This window comes from Aptenodytes forsteri, unplaced genomic scaffold (assembly GCF_000699145.1).
Source record: "Aptenodytes forsteri isolate BGI_AS27 unplaced genomic scaffold, ASM69914v1 Scaffold142, whole genome shotgun sequence".
Lineage (NCBI taxonomy): Eukaryota > Metazoa > Chordata > Aves > Sphenisciformes > Spheniscidae > Aptenodytes > Aptenodytes forsteri.
This window is the reverse complement of record NW_008794598.1, coordinates 4,852,585-4,865,655: the sequence shown is the minus strand read 5'-3', so window position 1 is coordinate 4,865,655 and position 13,071 is coordinate 4,852,585. Positions and strand designations below refer to the sequence as shown.

General features: G+C 41.4%; 1 protein-coding gene across 4 annotated transcripts in view; it reads left to right on the top strand.

Annotated features, from left to right (window-relative positions):
* NUDT3 (nudix hydrolase 3) overlaps positions 1 to 13,071 on the top strand; it is a 42,231-nt gene that overhangs the window by 15,377 nt on the left and 13,783 nt on the right. For all 4 annotated transcript variants that reach the window (XR_657271.2, XM_019470360.1, XM_009272851.2 and 1 more), the window contains one exon: positions 7,303 to 7,413. Coding sequence is in view for 3 of the 4 variants with exons in the window: in XM_009272851.2 (XP_009271126.1) it covers positions 7,303 to 7,413 (111 nt within the window). In the remaining variant the exon portion in view is untranslated. The remainder of the gene's footprint in view (positions 1 to 7,302; positions 7,414 to 13,071) is intronic.

Genomic DNA, 13,071 nt, shown 5'->3' with positions numbered 1-13,071 from the left:
GAAGCGTGGAGGCAGGTACAAGCAGTCGGGGGGTGTACCCAGCTGGGACCGCTGCCAAAGGACCTAATCTTTCCACGGATGGTCTCTCAAGGTCTGGAAAAACAACTCTTTCCCTTCTCAGTCAAGGGAAAATGATCATGTGCTTGGATTTTATCCTTATTTTTTTGAAATAAGGAAAATTATCCTGGTTTGCATACCTCTGTGATGGGGTCGCCCAGAAAAATTGGATAGAACAAAATTAAGAAACTCTCAGTTCTACCTTATGAGTAGTAAATATCAGCGTTCAGATGCTGTGTATAATATCCAGCAACTGGGAAGCAGGTACTCAGTTTCTTTAAACAGTAGTTCTTTTTGAGTCCAACCAAGAGACTGACTGCACAGACTAGTCAAGGGTCTTTCAGATTTTGTGCATGTTTATATCAGAATTTGTGTCTCTGTAGCTGTCTTTGTTGTTCAGTGGATAATGCATACTAACTCTTTGTTCTCAGAAATTTCACGTTAACATGTGAAATTCAGAGGGATGGAATTACCTGCTGGGTAGATTTTTTTTTTTTTTTTTTTGATGCTTCGGATGATTTGAATGTTATTTTCATTCGTATTGACTTGGGAGGTTAGTTTTTTCTTGTGTAAATAACATATATTGATGTTATGTGTAGAATTAACTACTTATATTTGAAAAGCTGCTCAAATTTTCATGGCTGTAGGGTTTTTGCATGCTCTATTTTATGAATAGGACTTGTTAATCAAAACAGTAATGTATACATATGCAACTGCTGACATCCAGAGTCATTTGGTCTGTGTAAAAAGACCAAAATACTCCCTTCATTTCTCCCCGCCTCACCCTTAGAAGAAAAAGCCGGTTTAAAAGCTAGCATTCCTTCTGGAAAAAGTCTGCCTGGATGAGTTGTGTAAGTACCGAGTGGTCAACAGGCTGGTTTTGATAGGCAGAAATAGGTTATCGGTTTGGGGGTCTTTCACTGGGAGTGCCTCCTTATCAGCCCTTTGCTTCTGAAACAAGCGGCTGCTGGTTCAGGCATTTCAGCTGCTTTCTCTGTCCTGTCCCTGCCGTGAAAGGCATGTTGCAGCGAATTTTTGTGGTTATCTAAAACGTAATTTTGATGGAGGGAGAGGACTCCAGATTGTGTTCTTCTTTGGCAAGAGTAAGCAGTCACTCTAAAGTCACAAGAAAACTGCTGTAACAGTAATATGACCTTTGGTATTTTGAAGCCAGAGTAGCGGTGCAGTACGTGATGATTTATTATTGTTATTTTAAGAAGCAGCCTAAAAACCAACAGGATTTTCTTTAAATTTTTCCTCTATGGTTATAGTACCATAGGTGCGATCCAAATGCTTGAAATGACTTGAACTTCTTCCAGTTCACCTCTTACTCCTCTTTCAAGACCTGTGCTTTACTTTGTCAAGTTCTGTAGCGCGAATAATTTCCCCTTCTAGCTTTCTGTCATTAATTTCCCGCTTCCAGTTTCGAGGTTCTGCTTTGTAGGTTAAATCGTGTTATGCCATGGAGCAAGGTGCGTGTGTGTGTGTGAAAATAACACTTGTCTAAGGAAATGTGGACTGTTGAGGAACAGTGAGGACATACTGTTATGGTCAGGAGAGGGTTTTTCCGTGGCTTGCTCTTGAGGTTGTGTGTATTCTTGTCTTAGCTAAAGACATTGTCACGTTTAAAGCTGGCTGTAGCCTTGCTGACCGCAGGCTGTACTTGGTACTACTATGTGCTAACTTCATAACGTGCCCTGAATAGCAAGAGGGTGGGAGAAGCCCTCCTGTAAGCCTTGGCGTGCGTGTTTAGACCATCCTGCGTTAGCAGTTTGGCAAAATGCATGTTCTGTTGTAGTGTAACTGAGGCTGTGTTTCTGCTGGTTAAATTAGGTTAATTTTTGCACGGCTTTGCTAACTACAGTGTCTCTTTTCCCCTCCTGCTCCTCTTGAACTCTGTCAGCTTATGCTGTTCTTAGTGTTTAAAGGTGGTTTGATGTGGTCGAATCGAGATCCCAATTTTGTCAGATGTAAAAGCATTAAGTACAGTGGCAATATTACATCAGCGTTGTGAGAACATTTGTTAACTTTGGGTAAAGCATAAAAGGTCTTTATTATGCTGGACACAGAACTGCACCGGCTACAATATCCCGCCTGGTCATAGGGCAAATCGGAGAGTCGCTAGCACAGCTAAGCTCCAAACTCCTGAATACAGAGACTCTTATGAAATTGAAACTTTCAAACAAAGACAGATTGTACAGGCGAAAATCATTTAAGTCAGCCATCTTCTCCACCAGTCTCACTACAGCGTGTTACGAGACGTTATTTTCTTGCAGCCTATGTTCTGATAAATAAAGCTAAAGTGTGAAGTGAGTTTAAATGTGGGGAGGTTTGTGCTTTAGTCGCTATGCAAAATACATGATTTTGTGGCTTAATATTGATAGAAAACATGAAAGGAAGTACAGATGCTGTTTCATTAGCCAGTAGCTATAGATTGGCTTCTGGCAGCAGAATGCTGGCTGGGCCAAAAAACATGTATTTAACATCTTGTCTGCTGTTTCTTATGAAATCTGCCAGCTTGATTGTCCTTAGGCTGGCATGTGTGGGCAGGACTGTCTTTTCCTGGAAGCCTGGAAGGTTCACAGCTCATTTTCTAATAATGTTGCAGCCTAGCTTCTAATAATGCTGTAGCCCTTTTTGTCTTTGCCGTAATGCTTTTATGGAGCCTCTGTCTAGGAATCATGTTCCTTACAGCATAGCTACTCTTGTTTTACTTAGGAGGGTGGGGGTGGTGGTTGTTTAAATCCACCATAGCATGAAAGATCCTGGGAATCCCTCAATCTCTGTTCTGTTAACTGGGAGTTAATTTTCTGCCTTATTTTGGTTGCCCAGTTTTTGCTTTGCAGAGCACCATTATTTCGGGGGGGGGAGGAAGAAAACAAAACCCTGATGTGAATGCAACAGATTTGTATGTAATTAGGTTGTTTTAAGGTCAGCATTGTGTATCAGGGACTCCCAGATTTATCCTGGTGACAAGCTCTTTTCCCCTTTCCCATGGAGCTCCTAGCTCCGCGTGTGGCGGTCCAGGCAGCCTTAGATGTCTCGGCATGTTTCCTGTCTCCTCTGGGGAAAGTTGGTAGGCTGCTCTAGATTTGTTTGGGGTTGGTTTGTTTGTTTGTTTGATTGCATGCTGCTTTGAAGGTTGCTTACCACGAGGGCTACAATCTAGCACTGTTTAGGAGCCCCTGCTGTAGACTTCAAACTTTGCTTATTTTTCTAACCTTTCTCTTATTTCATTGATTGTGTGTGAGAGCTACTTCAGGGCTGCCTTGTGCGTTGCCAAAGAGGCTTGTGTTGCTCATTTCCCAGCTTTGAAATGACATAATTGTCTTTCAAATCCTGGAAAACAGAACTTGGCCAATGTGACATGGTACCTGCAAATGCTTTTCCAAAAAGACTGCAAGACTTGGCTCCAAAATCTGCCCCCAAAATCCCAAGAGCCTCAGTAGCCATCTTAAACCCAGCTGCCTGGCAAGAGTAAAATGGCAATGTCAGCCTTCCTTTGTGTTTTGGCCTGATTTAAAGAAATAAAATAGATAAGTCATTTTTGGTATTTTTTTTTATGACTGTTTTGATTAAAATATTTTCTTTAGTATATATTCAAATGAATGTTTTTATGCAATAAAGAAGTTAATGAACAAAAATTTAGGTGTTGAGGACATAGGAGCTACCAAGTGGTCCTTTAAAAAAACCAACCTGTACCCTTTATTTTGTAGGATTCAGTTGTATTGGAAAAAGTTCAGTCTAACTGAGCAATTGAATAACATTTTTGGTCATGTTGTGTTGTAAAATGAAGGTATAGTTGCCGTTCTCAGTCTTGGCTTTTTGGTGTAAGTTAGCCTTACCCTATATCACGTTTGTTCTGAAACGTGGAAAATAATTCTGACCTCCTTATGGCAGAAATACAAACTATTACATCTCTCTTCTGCAACCTGCTCAGCTGGGATCTTTGCTTCCTCAGGTATTTTATCTTCATCCATCCAGCCATCGGGGGAAAAGGTTTGTGCTGGGGAATGTATTTCTTATCTTGGAAACAGCATTTGGGCTGTTCCACCCAAATATTAGTGGTTTTCAGAGAGAGGTTGTTTTTCAGCAGATCTCATTTTACTGGCTTTGGGGCAGCTTGCAGAATATTTCAATGATGTTGTCTTATGAAAATATCGATTTGGATTATAATGACCTTTTTACTTGATCCCTTTGAATGTGTGGCATGTATTGGGACACAGGACTTTTTTAGATGTGTGGTTTTTTAAAACACAACAGTCTCTCACCCTCATTTTGAACTAGGCCCCTTTGTCTTGGGAGAGCTCATTGGTAGTAATATCCTGTTTAAAGTTGTTTTAAAAGAATGACCTTGTAGGGCATGTTTCCTGCTCTCTCTTGATGGGATTTCCTTTTTATTAAACAGGAAATAGTCCGATTACATAAAAGTGTGAGAATGACAGGTTTTTCCTTCCCAGCGATGGTTGTTCACGTTAATTCTATTCAGAAAACTTTCAACTGCCAGAGCAGCTGAAGTTAATTTACTTTGCCTAAAACTGTTGTTTACACCTAAAAGTTCCTACTAGTGTGTTGCTAAAGCATTGTCTTAGTCTGAGCAGTCCAGCAGGCTTTCCTGTAGAAGTCTTTGTACAGGCATTTTCTTAGCAGATACTTTTTCTCACAAGTGGAAGGTGGCAGGAGTTCAATGGCATGAAGTGTGCAGCGCTGAGTTTCAAAGATCTGTTTCTGTACCTTATTTTGATTTTGTTGTTGTTGTTGTTGTTTTCTTTGAGCTGGGACTCCAAATTGAAATCAGAAACGACAAAGATGATGCTTCCTTACCTGGCAAGAAAACGTACACTTGAAATGTCCGTTACTTTTCTTTTAACTTTGCCCTCAGAATCACCCGCTGACCTCAAGTTGGGAATTTCAGTCCAAGCTCTTCTGTGTACAATACTGGTAATGAGTCAGGACGAAGTAAAAGTCCTGTAACGTAATAGGAAAAGGTACCGGGATAAGAGGCACGGGTCAGCGGCGTGCGTTGTGTGCTGAGCCACAGTGGCCAAATATTGGCAAACCAGAGGTGGTTGCTGGTGACGGCCTTGCCGTCCCAGCCCACGGTGCCTGGCTGCTGTCCTGAGCCTTGAAGGCTCAGAGGGTGAATGAAGTTTACGTTCCCTATTTAGGCATGGCTTACTGATCATGTTTTATATGGGTTGGATGTTTGGGGGAAAGGAATTCTGTCTTCCTCCTGAAGAAGGCCAAACACCACGGGATGTTACTATAGCGTAAATTCTGTTCCGTTGCAGCCTAAGCCAGAAGGCAGGTACGGTAGTAAGCATCTCATTAGGAAACTGCAGAATTAAGGTAGCCCATTCAGTTTAAATCATTTCTGGTATGCATTGTAATTGCCTTAATATAATAGGCAGATTGGGGAGTGCTCAGGGATTTAAATGGGGTTGTTGGATAAACGATGTTGCTTCATGCATTGCAGGATTGAGATGTGGGTTCTGACTGAAGCAGGAAGAGGAGGCTTTGAGACACTGTTATTGGTGGGATCCACAGAAAATGGCTGATTAGAGAGAGGAGTGCTGACACTTGAGAACGTCGAGTTTTGCTCCAGCCTTAGGAAGGGTTAGACCAGCAGTTGCCAAAACGTTTGTTGTGACCCCTCTTCAGTTTCTGCCTCAAGCTTTGCTGCTCCTGGTTTGAGAGCTCTGGTTTGGACCCCCACAACTGATCCTTGTCTCCTTGCCCCAGCGTGTTCTAGTCTGTTGGCCCCCCCTCTTTTCCCTGCGCTGAGCAGGTGTGATCTGGGTGGCCCCGGAAAACGCAAAATCGCTTTGCAGGGTGGCCGGTTGGCAGATGAGAATTTTCAAAAGATAAAAGAACTGGGAAACCCTGGAAATCTTACTCTTGTTTTTGTTTCAGAAGTTTAATTTTGAATTCTGTAGGTAGGTTTCCTCTTGATAATTAGTGCAAATCTTTTCATATCCTACTGGTAAATCAACATTTACACAGTAAAGCCTGGGATTTTAGTGTCTCGCACAGTTTAACTTTGAAATGTCTGATTGAAACTGTTACAGCTGGCCTGTAACCTAATTGGACTGGTATGTTGGAAAGTTTCTGGAGCAAGTTGCTTTGGCTCTAAGCTTTGTGCCAGTGAAATGATGAAGTATAGCATGATGACTCTAATGAACAAGCTTTGTTTAGAGAGCTGAAAAACAGTATTAGTTTTGTTTTTAGTTTCCATCTCTGCTCATGGATGTATTGCAAGTAGATTTAATAAGCACAGTCTCTCAGTGTTCTTTGGGAAAATTTTTAGCCGGTTGAGATTGTTATTTAGCTTTTTGTTTCCAGAAGATGACAAAACAAAACCTGAACTTGTACAGAACAGAATTACACTGGAATAAAATGTGTTTCAAGAAAAACTGCCACAAAGCCTGCTTATGAGAAATTACTCCTGTGAAATTGGATGAACATGGTTGAACCATTTTCCTCATTCAAAAAAGTCTGTCCTTCTATGCAGCCTTTTCCTCGGGTTTTTAAGTAGTTTAATGTGGTCTTATATTTTGCTTATATCTCATTGAACAACTTCATCTAAACCAAAAGTAACCAAGTGCTGGCTCCAGAGCTGAACTCTTTGGTGCCTACTGCATAGGAAGAGGCACACAGGGAAGTTGAAAATCTTTGTTAAAACAATTGCACGTAAATATTTTAGCGGGCAGTTACCTGACTTGTATATGTTGTTAGTGTAACTGCAGAGGCAACCAAGGCCAAAGGTACCAGTAAAGTTAAATCAAGCTACTTCTGGAAAGGGTGAAGGTGCTGAGCAGCTTCTGTGCCATCTTATGTTGTTGCATGATGATGTGTATCCCAAGCTGTCAAGACGTATGTAGTGGCTTTGGGTGCAGCAGTGAATACTTACACTGTAAGTATTGTGATGCTCTATCGAATAGCAAATTGTTTTGGTATGCAGAGGCATAATTTATTCTGCGATACGTTGGAGCAGTGAGAAGGTAATGGTTGAAATAATTTGGAGTGTTGGAGCGCCTTGGTGTCACTGATAATGTAGTTTGCACAGCTGCCTGAAAGAGGCTAAGGAAATTGTCTTGGAAAAAGTGGAGTATTTTCAAGGACTCTCGTTGGATTGGTCACGTTTGGAGGTGGGAGAGATGCAAAGACAACTTCTCCTCTTCAGCTGGGCTCTGAAAAGGAGCGTTGCCTTGAGTTTACCCATCAGCTGCGCTCTACTTTCCGCAGGTGCTGCTGGTTAGCAGTAGTCGTCATCCTGATCGATGGATTGTCCCTGGGGGTGGCATGGAGCCCGAAGAGGAGCCCAATGTGGTTGCTGTGCGAGAAGTCTGTGAAGAGGTGAGTGTTCGGCAAGAATGGGAGGTCCTGGAGCTTCGCTGCTGATTGTTAGCCAAGGCTTTGTGAATTTGTTTTCATCACTCTTGCTTGTTTTCCTTAAGGCGAAGAGGAATATAGGGTCACTGGTGATACCCACATCGTACGTGGGAGGGAAACCGGAGTCCTAAATAAAGATAGCATAGGAATGTGATTAAGGCGCTCAGTCGGAATGAACTTTTCCTCGCCTGATACCTTTAGCTGAAAATAGATAAAATTAAGCTATAGTAATTTCAGTACGATGATACTCTCTGTTTTGTTTTCTCTGTATGAAGAATAGTTTCTTAAGAGAACTTCAAAAACCAGCTGTGCTTTTGTGGAGCTATCTAATACTTGGGTAGAAGGTAGAAATAAGACCTTATAAGCTACTAAAGACACTCCAAATACAGGGACCGCAATATGTGTTGGTCTAATACATATTCTGAGTTTTATGTGAATAAGAGAAATTGATGGTGTTATAAGCAGCAACTCCTATGTGTTCATGTTTTTGTTTTTTGTTTGGGTTTTTTTTTAACTTGAAGCTATTTCAGAAAGGAGATCAAACAGCAGATCAAAACCAGATTGATGATCTGTATGGAGAAGGCATATTTTTCTCTTAAAAGCTGGAAGAACAATTTTATTCTTCGTAAGGAATTTAAAGACGGCAAATGGCAGTTGACTACACTGTATGTAAAACATGTCTTTAGAATTTGCTTCTGAATATTAGCAAATTGGAGAGATGCTTGGATTCAGAAACGATTAAATGATTATATACGGATGACCAAATAGGTTCACAGTTATATAAGGCAGGATTAAAAATGTTTTCAAGAGGGTTATAAATCTTTGTGCTGCAGAACAGAAATCAAGAGCTAATTGACGGGACTTGGGAGGAAGCTCCTCCAGTAGTTGCTTTATTTAATTGTCTGATATATGAAGGTTTTTCTCTGAAGTATTTGGAAGTACCTGCTGCTGTCTGACAAAATGTTGGACTAATCTAATGTGGCAGTTCTCGAGTTGTGTGTTTCTCTTCGGATGTTTTTATAATCTAGCCGTTTATCAGAAAGATATGAAAGATTATACAGTCAAAGTTTATTTTTTTAAGTGTCTTTAGGTTCCTCTAGTACTGGGGATTGCTGCTTGCAAATTTTGTTTCCAGCTTGTAATACAGCTCCTGCTTTTTTAGTAACTCGGCAATCTTTCAAACACATTACAAGCCAAAGTGAGTTTAACCAGAACAATAGAAATATTTTTAGCTGCAGACTCCTGCTTTACAACCCAATCATTATTAATAATTAAGTTATTTGATACAGAAGTCAAGAGTTCATTCAGGAGATGCATGGCTTCGCCTTTCAAATCCTTAAAATAAATCTGCATCGACACTCCCTTCCTCGGGCAGCGCAGCGCCGCGGAAGAGTCGCTCTCTTTCCATGACAGCTCGGTGGCTGAAAGGAAGCCTTGGCATGGGCTCCGTCTGCAGTGAAGAAACTGGTTTGGGCTGGCTGAGATAATCCCCTCTCGCTCAGCTGGTGTTCCCTCGCTCACGTGGACCGGTGCCGAATGAGAATGTAATTCAAACTGTGGCAGCCTGGCAGGGTTGAGTCATTCCCAGCGAAGCACCTATCTGCTTGAATGCCGCTCGACAAACAGTAAACATCAAGAGCTCCAGAAGCGGCAGGATTACCCCAACGGCTAACCTCCACGACACCTAGTAGTGTTTGATGCGAATGCAGGGTGGGAATCTGAAATGGAGCTATCAGATGCTGTTACGATAAAGGCTTTCCTGCACGCTGCCTGCCGAAGAGCAGCCTGTCATGTGTATAAAATTACTTGAGCGCTTCTGCAGCTAATGATTAGGCTAGCTGACATGGGTGGAAAACGCAGGCGAGCTTTCAGGTGTGCAAGGCCTTCCTCAAATAGGTTTGTGTTCTGGTACGCTGCTTACGATCTGCACACAAAATTATAATGTACATCAACTGTCTTAAGCTCAGTGAGCTGTTTACTGTAAAATGTTCCTGGGGAATGTGCGTGCAGGAGGGGAATGTTTTATTATATTACAGCTGTAACGCCGTAAAGGACTTGTGCACCCAGTTTCCCAGCTTGTGCTATTGATTTGGCAGAGGAGATGTTTTAGGAGACGGCTGGGCAACTGGTGTGCGTGCTAGCTGGTAATCCTTGTTTATCCTTTCATGTGAATCTAGGCTTTTTCAGGTAGCTTGTAGCTGACGCTGATTTCTGAGTAGGTTTGATGTCTTAGCTCCTCTCCTGGGACAGGTATGTCTGTCACTCGCAAGGAAACAAGAGGTTAGCTGAGCCGGTAGTCGCTGCTTGTGTTGGGAAAGGGAAAATCAGTTTTCCTCCGTGTCGATGAACACAAAGTAATTTTTATCCTAAAAGAAGGTGGTCTGCGTGCTGGTCAAAGTTGGAAGAAATTTGTGGACTTTCTTTCACTGGCTTTGGTATGCCTTTTCCATTCTAGTAAGAGACAGTTGGAAGAAGCTGGAAGGACTCCTTACTGGAAGAAATTTGTGGACTTTCTTTCACTGACTTTGTATGCCTTTTCCGTTCTAGTAAGAGACAGTTGGAAGAGCTGGAAGGACTCCTTACCCTTTCAGTTGCTTGTGGTCTTTTGAAGATGGCAGTAGTCGGGTTTTTCTTCAATTCATTCGTTTTTGCATGGTATGCATTTGCTTTTTAAAATACGCTTCCCTGAACTAAGGTTTTTAACTTCTGCATTCACTTTTAATTTCACCACATACGTGTTTGAGTTTATCCACATGATTGCTGGAATAACTGTCACATAAAGAAATCTGACTTTTCCCTCTTTCTGGTTTTCAAAATTTTAGAAGGCTGTTCTGAAAAGGAAATGTTGATTCTGGGTGAAACCTGTGATCCCTCTGTCCCAGTTTGAGTTAGAAATCCTTGTCCTAGTTTGAGATAGTCCTTATCTATATTAATCTCTACCAGCAGAAGTATTAAAGTAGACAGGTACCAACACTTGTCATGCTTGCTGTTGTCTGCGTAAAATTTGAAGTGACTTGAGTTCGTGGGCATTGCTTTTAGGCAAAGTAGCAGTAGACAAGCCCACTAGTTCTGAATGAGAGCAGCCTTTTCAGAATAAAACCACTTATTTCTGACAGATTGTTGAAAAATGATGTCGTCAGTCTTACACAGCTGTAAACTCCAGGTACGTTCTAAGGTTCACCTTCTAGAAAAATGATGTGCCCTTTTAAACCAGTCATTAGCGCCAATGTAGTATATTTTTTGCTTCTTCATTCTTGGATTTTTTTTTTCCTGTTGCATTCTCTCCCCAAAATTAATTTTGTGTTAGGAATAAGGGCTTTTTATGGGTGTGAGCAACTGGTGAAGAACACGTTTTAGAAATAGATGCCTTAAATTAAACTTATTATAGAATGACTTTGAAAAAAGCCTCCACACTCATCTGTTAAACCCAAAGGCATTTCATTTTGCACTTACAGCATCTTTCACATCCTGACCTTTAAATACTTAGTAAATGTCAAGTTCTATAAAACTACGGGAGTGTTAGGCGTGCTTTCTTCATGGGAATCAAAAGCCACAGAAGTTGTGCTTGATCTGTGATCAAACAGGCAATTGATGCCAATATCAAAAATAGTCCATCGTGATAGTACTTTGGTCTGCTTGCTAGACCTCTTTTTTTTTTTCTTTTCACCTCTTAAACATGCTTTATAAATAATCCTTTCTGTTTCGTGTATTTTGTTAGTGATTTAGAATATGAATATTGATATCTTTCAGCGCTAAAATAGGAAGACTTTATTTTTTAATATTGCAAGGACCATGAATGAATGACTGAGATGATGGTGTTGAACTCTTCCTAGATTTAGTAATATTCAGTGCAAATAGTGGATCAAGTTCACTACTGTCTGTTACCCTGTGTACTCAAACTTCGTAAAAATGAGTGCAACGTCTTAAAGTTCTTCGCTCTGTCGTGGTATTTCATTTCTATTTCACAAATGTAAAAGCATATATTGGTTGTAATGCAGTAAAGAATTAGATGAGAAAGTATAGCCCTCTCTGAGACACAGTAGAGACAGCAAGAAAATTTGCCTAGCAGGTCTGTAATTGGTGTCTTTAGAACTTGTCTAAGCTAGCAGTCTTTATGGGTGTGATTTACCACCTTCAGTGCTGCAAGTATTAGAGCAAAGATTTGGGTGTTTTACCACAGTCCCCTTGCCCAGCAGTAATCTGTAGTGGATGCAGGCTTTGAGCCTAATGGAGCAAAGTAAAATAGCTGAAATTCCAACCCACATTTTCCTTAGCTCAGATGGAAGGAAATAAAAGCTGTCCCTAGGAACAGATGGTGTTGCTGCAGGCTGCTTTTTGCATCTGACCCGAACTTATTTTCAGCTTTGAAACCTGAACCTGCTGTTCTTGGATGTCTTCAGTAATTTTTCTTTATTAAAACAAGTTGTTCCATGAGCAGCAGAACTAGTAAAGCTTCATTTCCTCCAGATTTTTGTTCCTTGTCCTGAACGCCCAGCCCACCCCTCTGGGCATGCGGCAGCGGTTTGGTGTCGTGTGCTTTTTTGGGGCAGCTGGCTGTTGCTGTGACATTGATGCATTCTTGCCAGATCTATCTTTTCCTCCAGTGAGGACTACTTTGGACATTGGAAACCGATTTGGATCTGCAGAGCAGTGAAAAAGAAGTTCATTTTGCAAGCTCTGTCTGTCCTTTTTTATAGCTGAGTGTCCTTCTTCCTGGGGAATACTGTCATTTGATTGATTTGCTTTATTTTCACACCTGCAGGTGGAACGGGTGGTGCTGGTGCTCTCCTACCCCTTGTTGATAGGTTTAATAGCGTCCTCCTAGGACATGCGTGTATTTCAAGGATTGCAGCACGGGCTCCGCGTGCAGCACTTCTGATGCTTGGTGGGGGAACATGTGTCCAAATAAATTGCGTTGTCTCTGCCAGACACTTACTGTTGTGGCCCATGAGGGCGGAGGATTCTCAATCCATTTACTACCGAGGAGAAAATTCCTGAGTCATCTGGTGCAAATTAAGATGTAGATCCAGCTTCAATCCTGGATGAGCCTGTGACTATGCTTTTAACTTTCCAAGAAAGTGCTTCTTGTCCTGCAGTGAAGATGAGTGGGGAAGGTGCTGAGGGGTTGGCCCGTAGGAAGGCAAGAGGTATGGAGCTTGCCCAAAGAGGAGCCTGGCAGTTTTGTTGCTCGTTATCTAGCTTGCTTTGTTAGTGATAACAGCTATAGATTATTTTCTTGGATGTCTTGGGCAACTTTTCTGTTAGAAACTTGTGTCAGACTGTGAATTCCACTTCCACGTTTGTTCCATTAAATGAAGTACATGACTCTACAGAGACTGACTTTCCTATTTGTGTGTGAATTAAGTGCTTTATCAAAAATAGGTGTATAACAATCCAATCGGTCTCTGTTAGATGTCATGTTTAAAATCCACTATACCAGTAAAATAGGGTGAGAGCGCCATTGGTCTCCAGGATGTAATGGCTGATGTGCTTTGCAGCCTTTGGTAAGGCCTCTCTGTATAAAATCAGCCCAATATTTGTTTGAATCAAACCATTAATTTATGGTATGATAATGACCTGTAGTTCCCCGGGTCTTCCTTTTTTCCCTTTTTAAAAATGGGG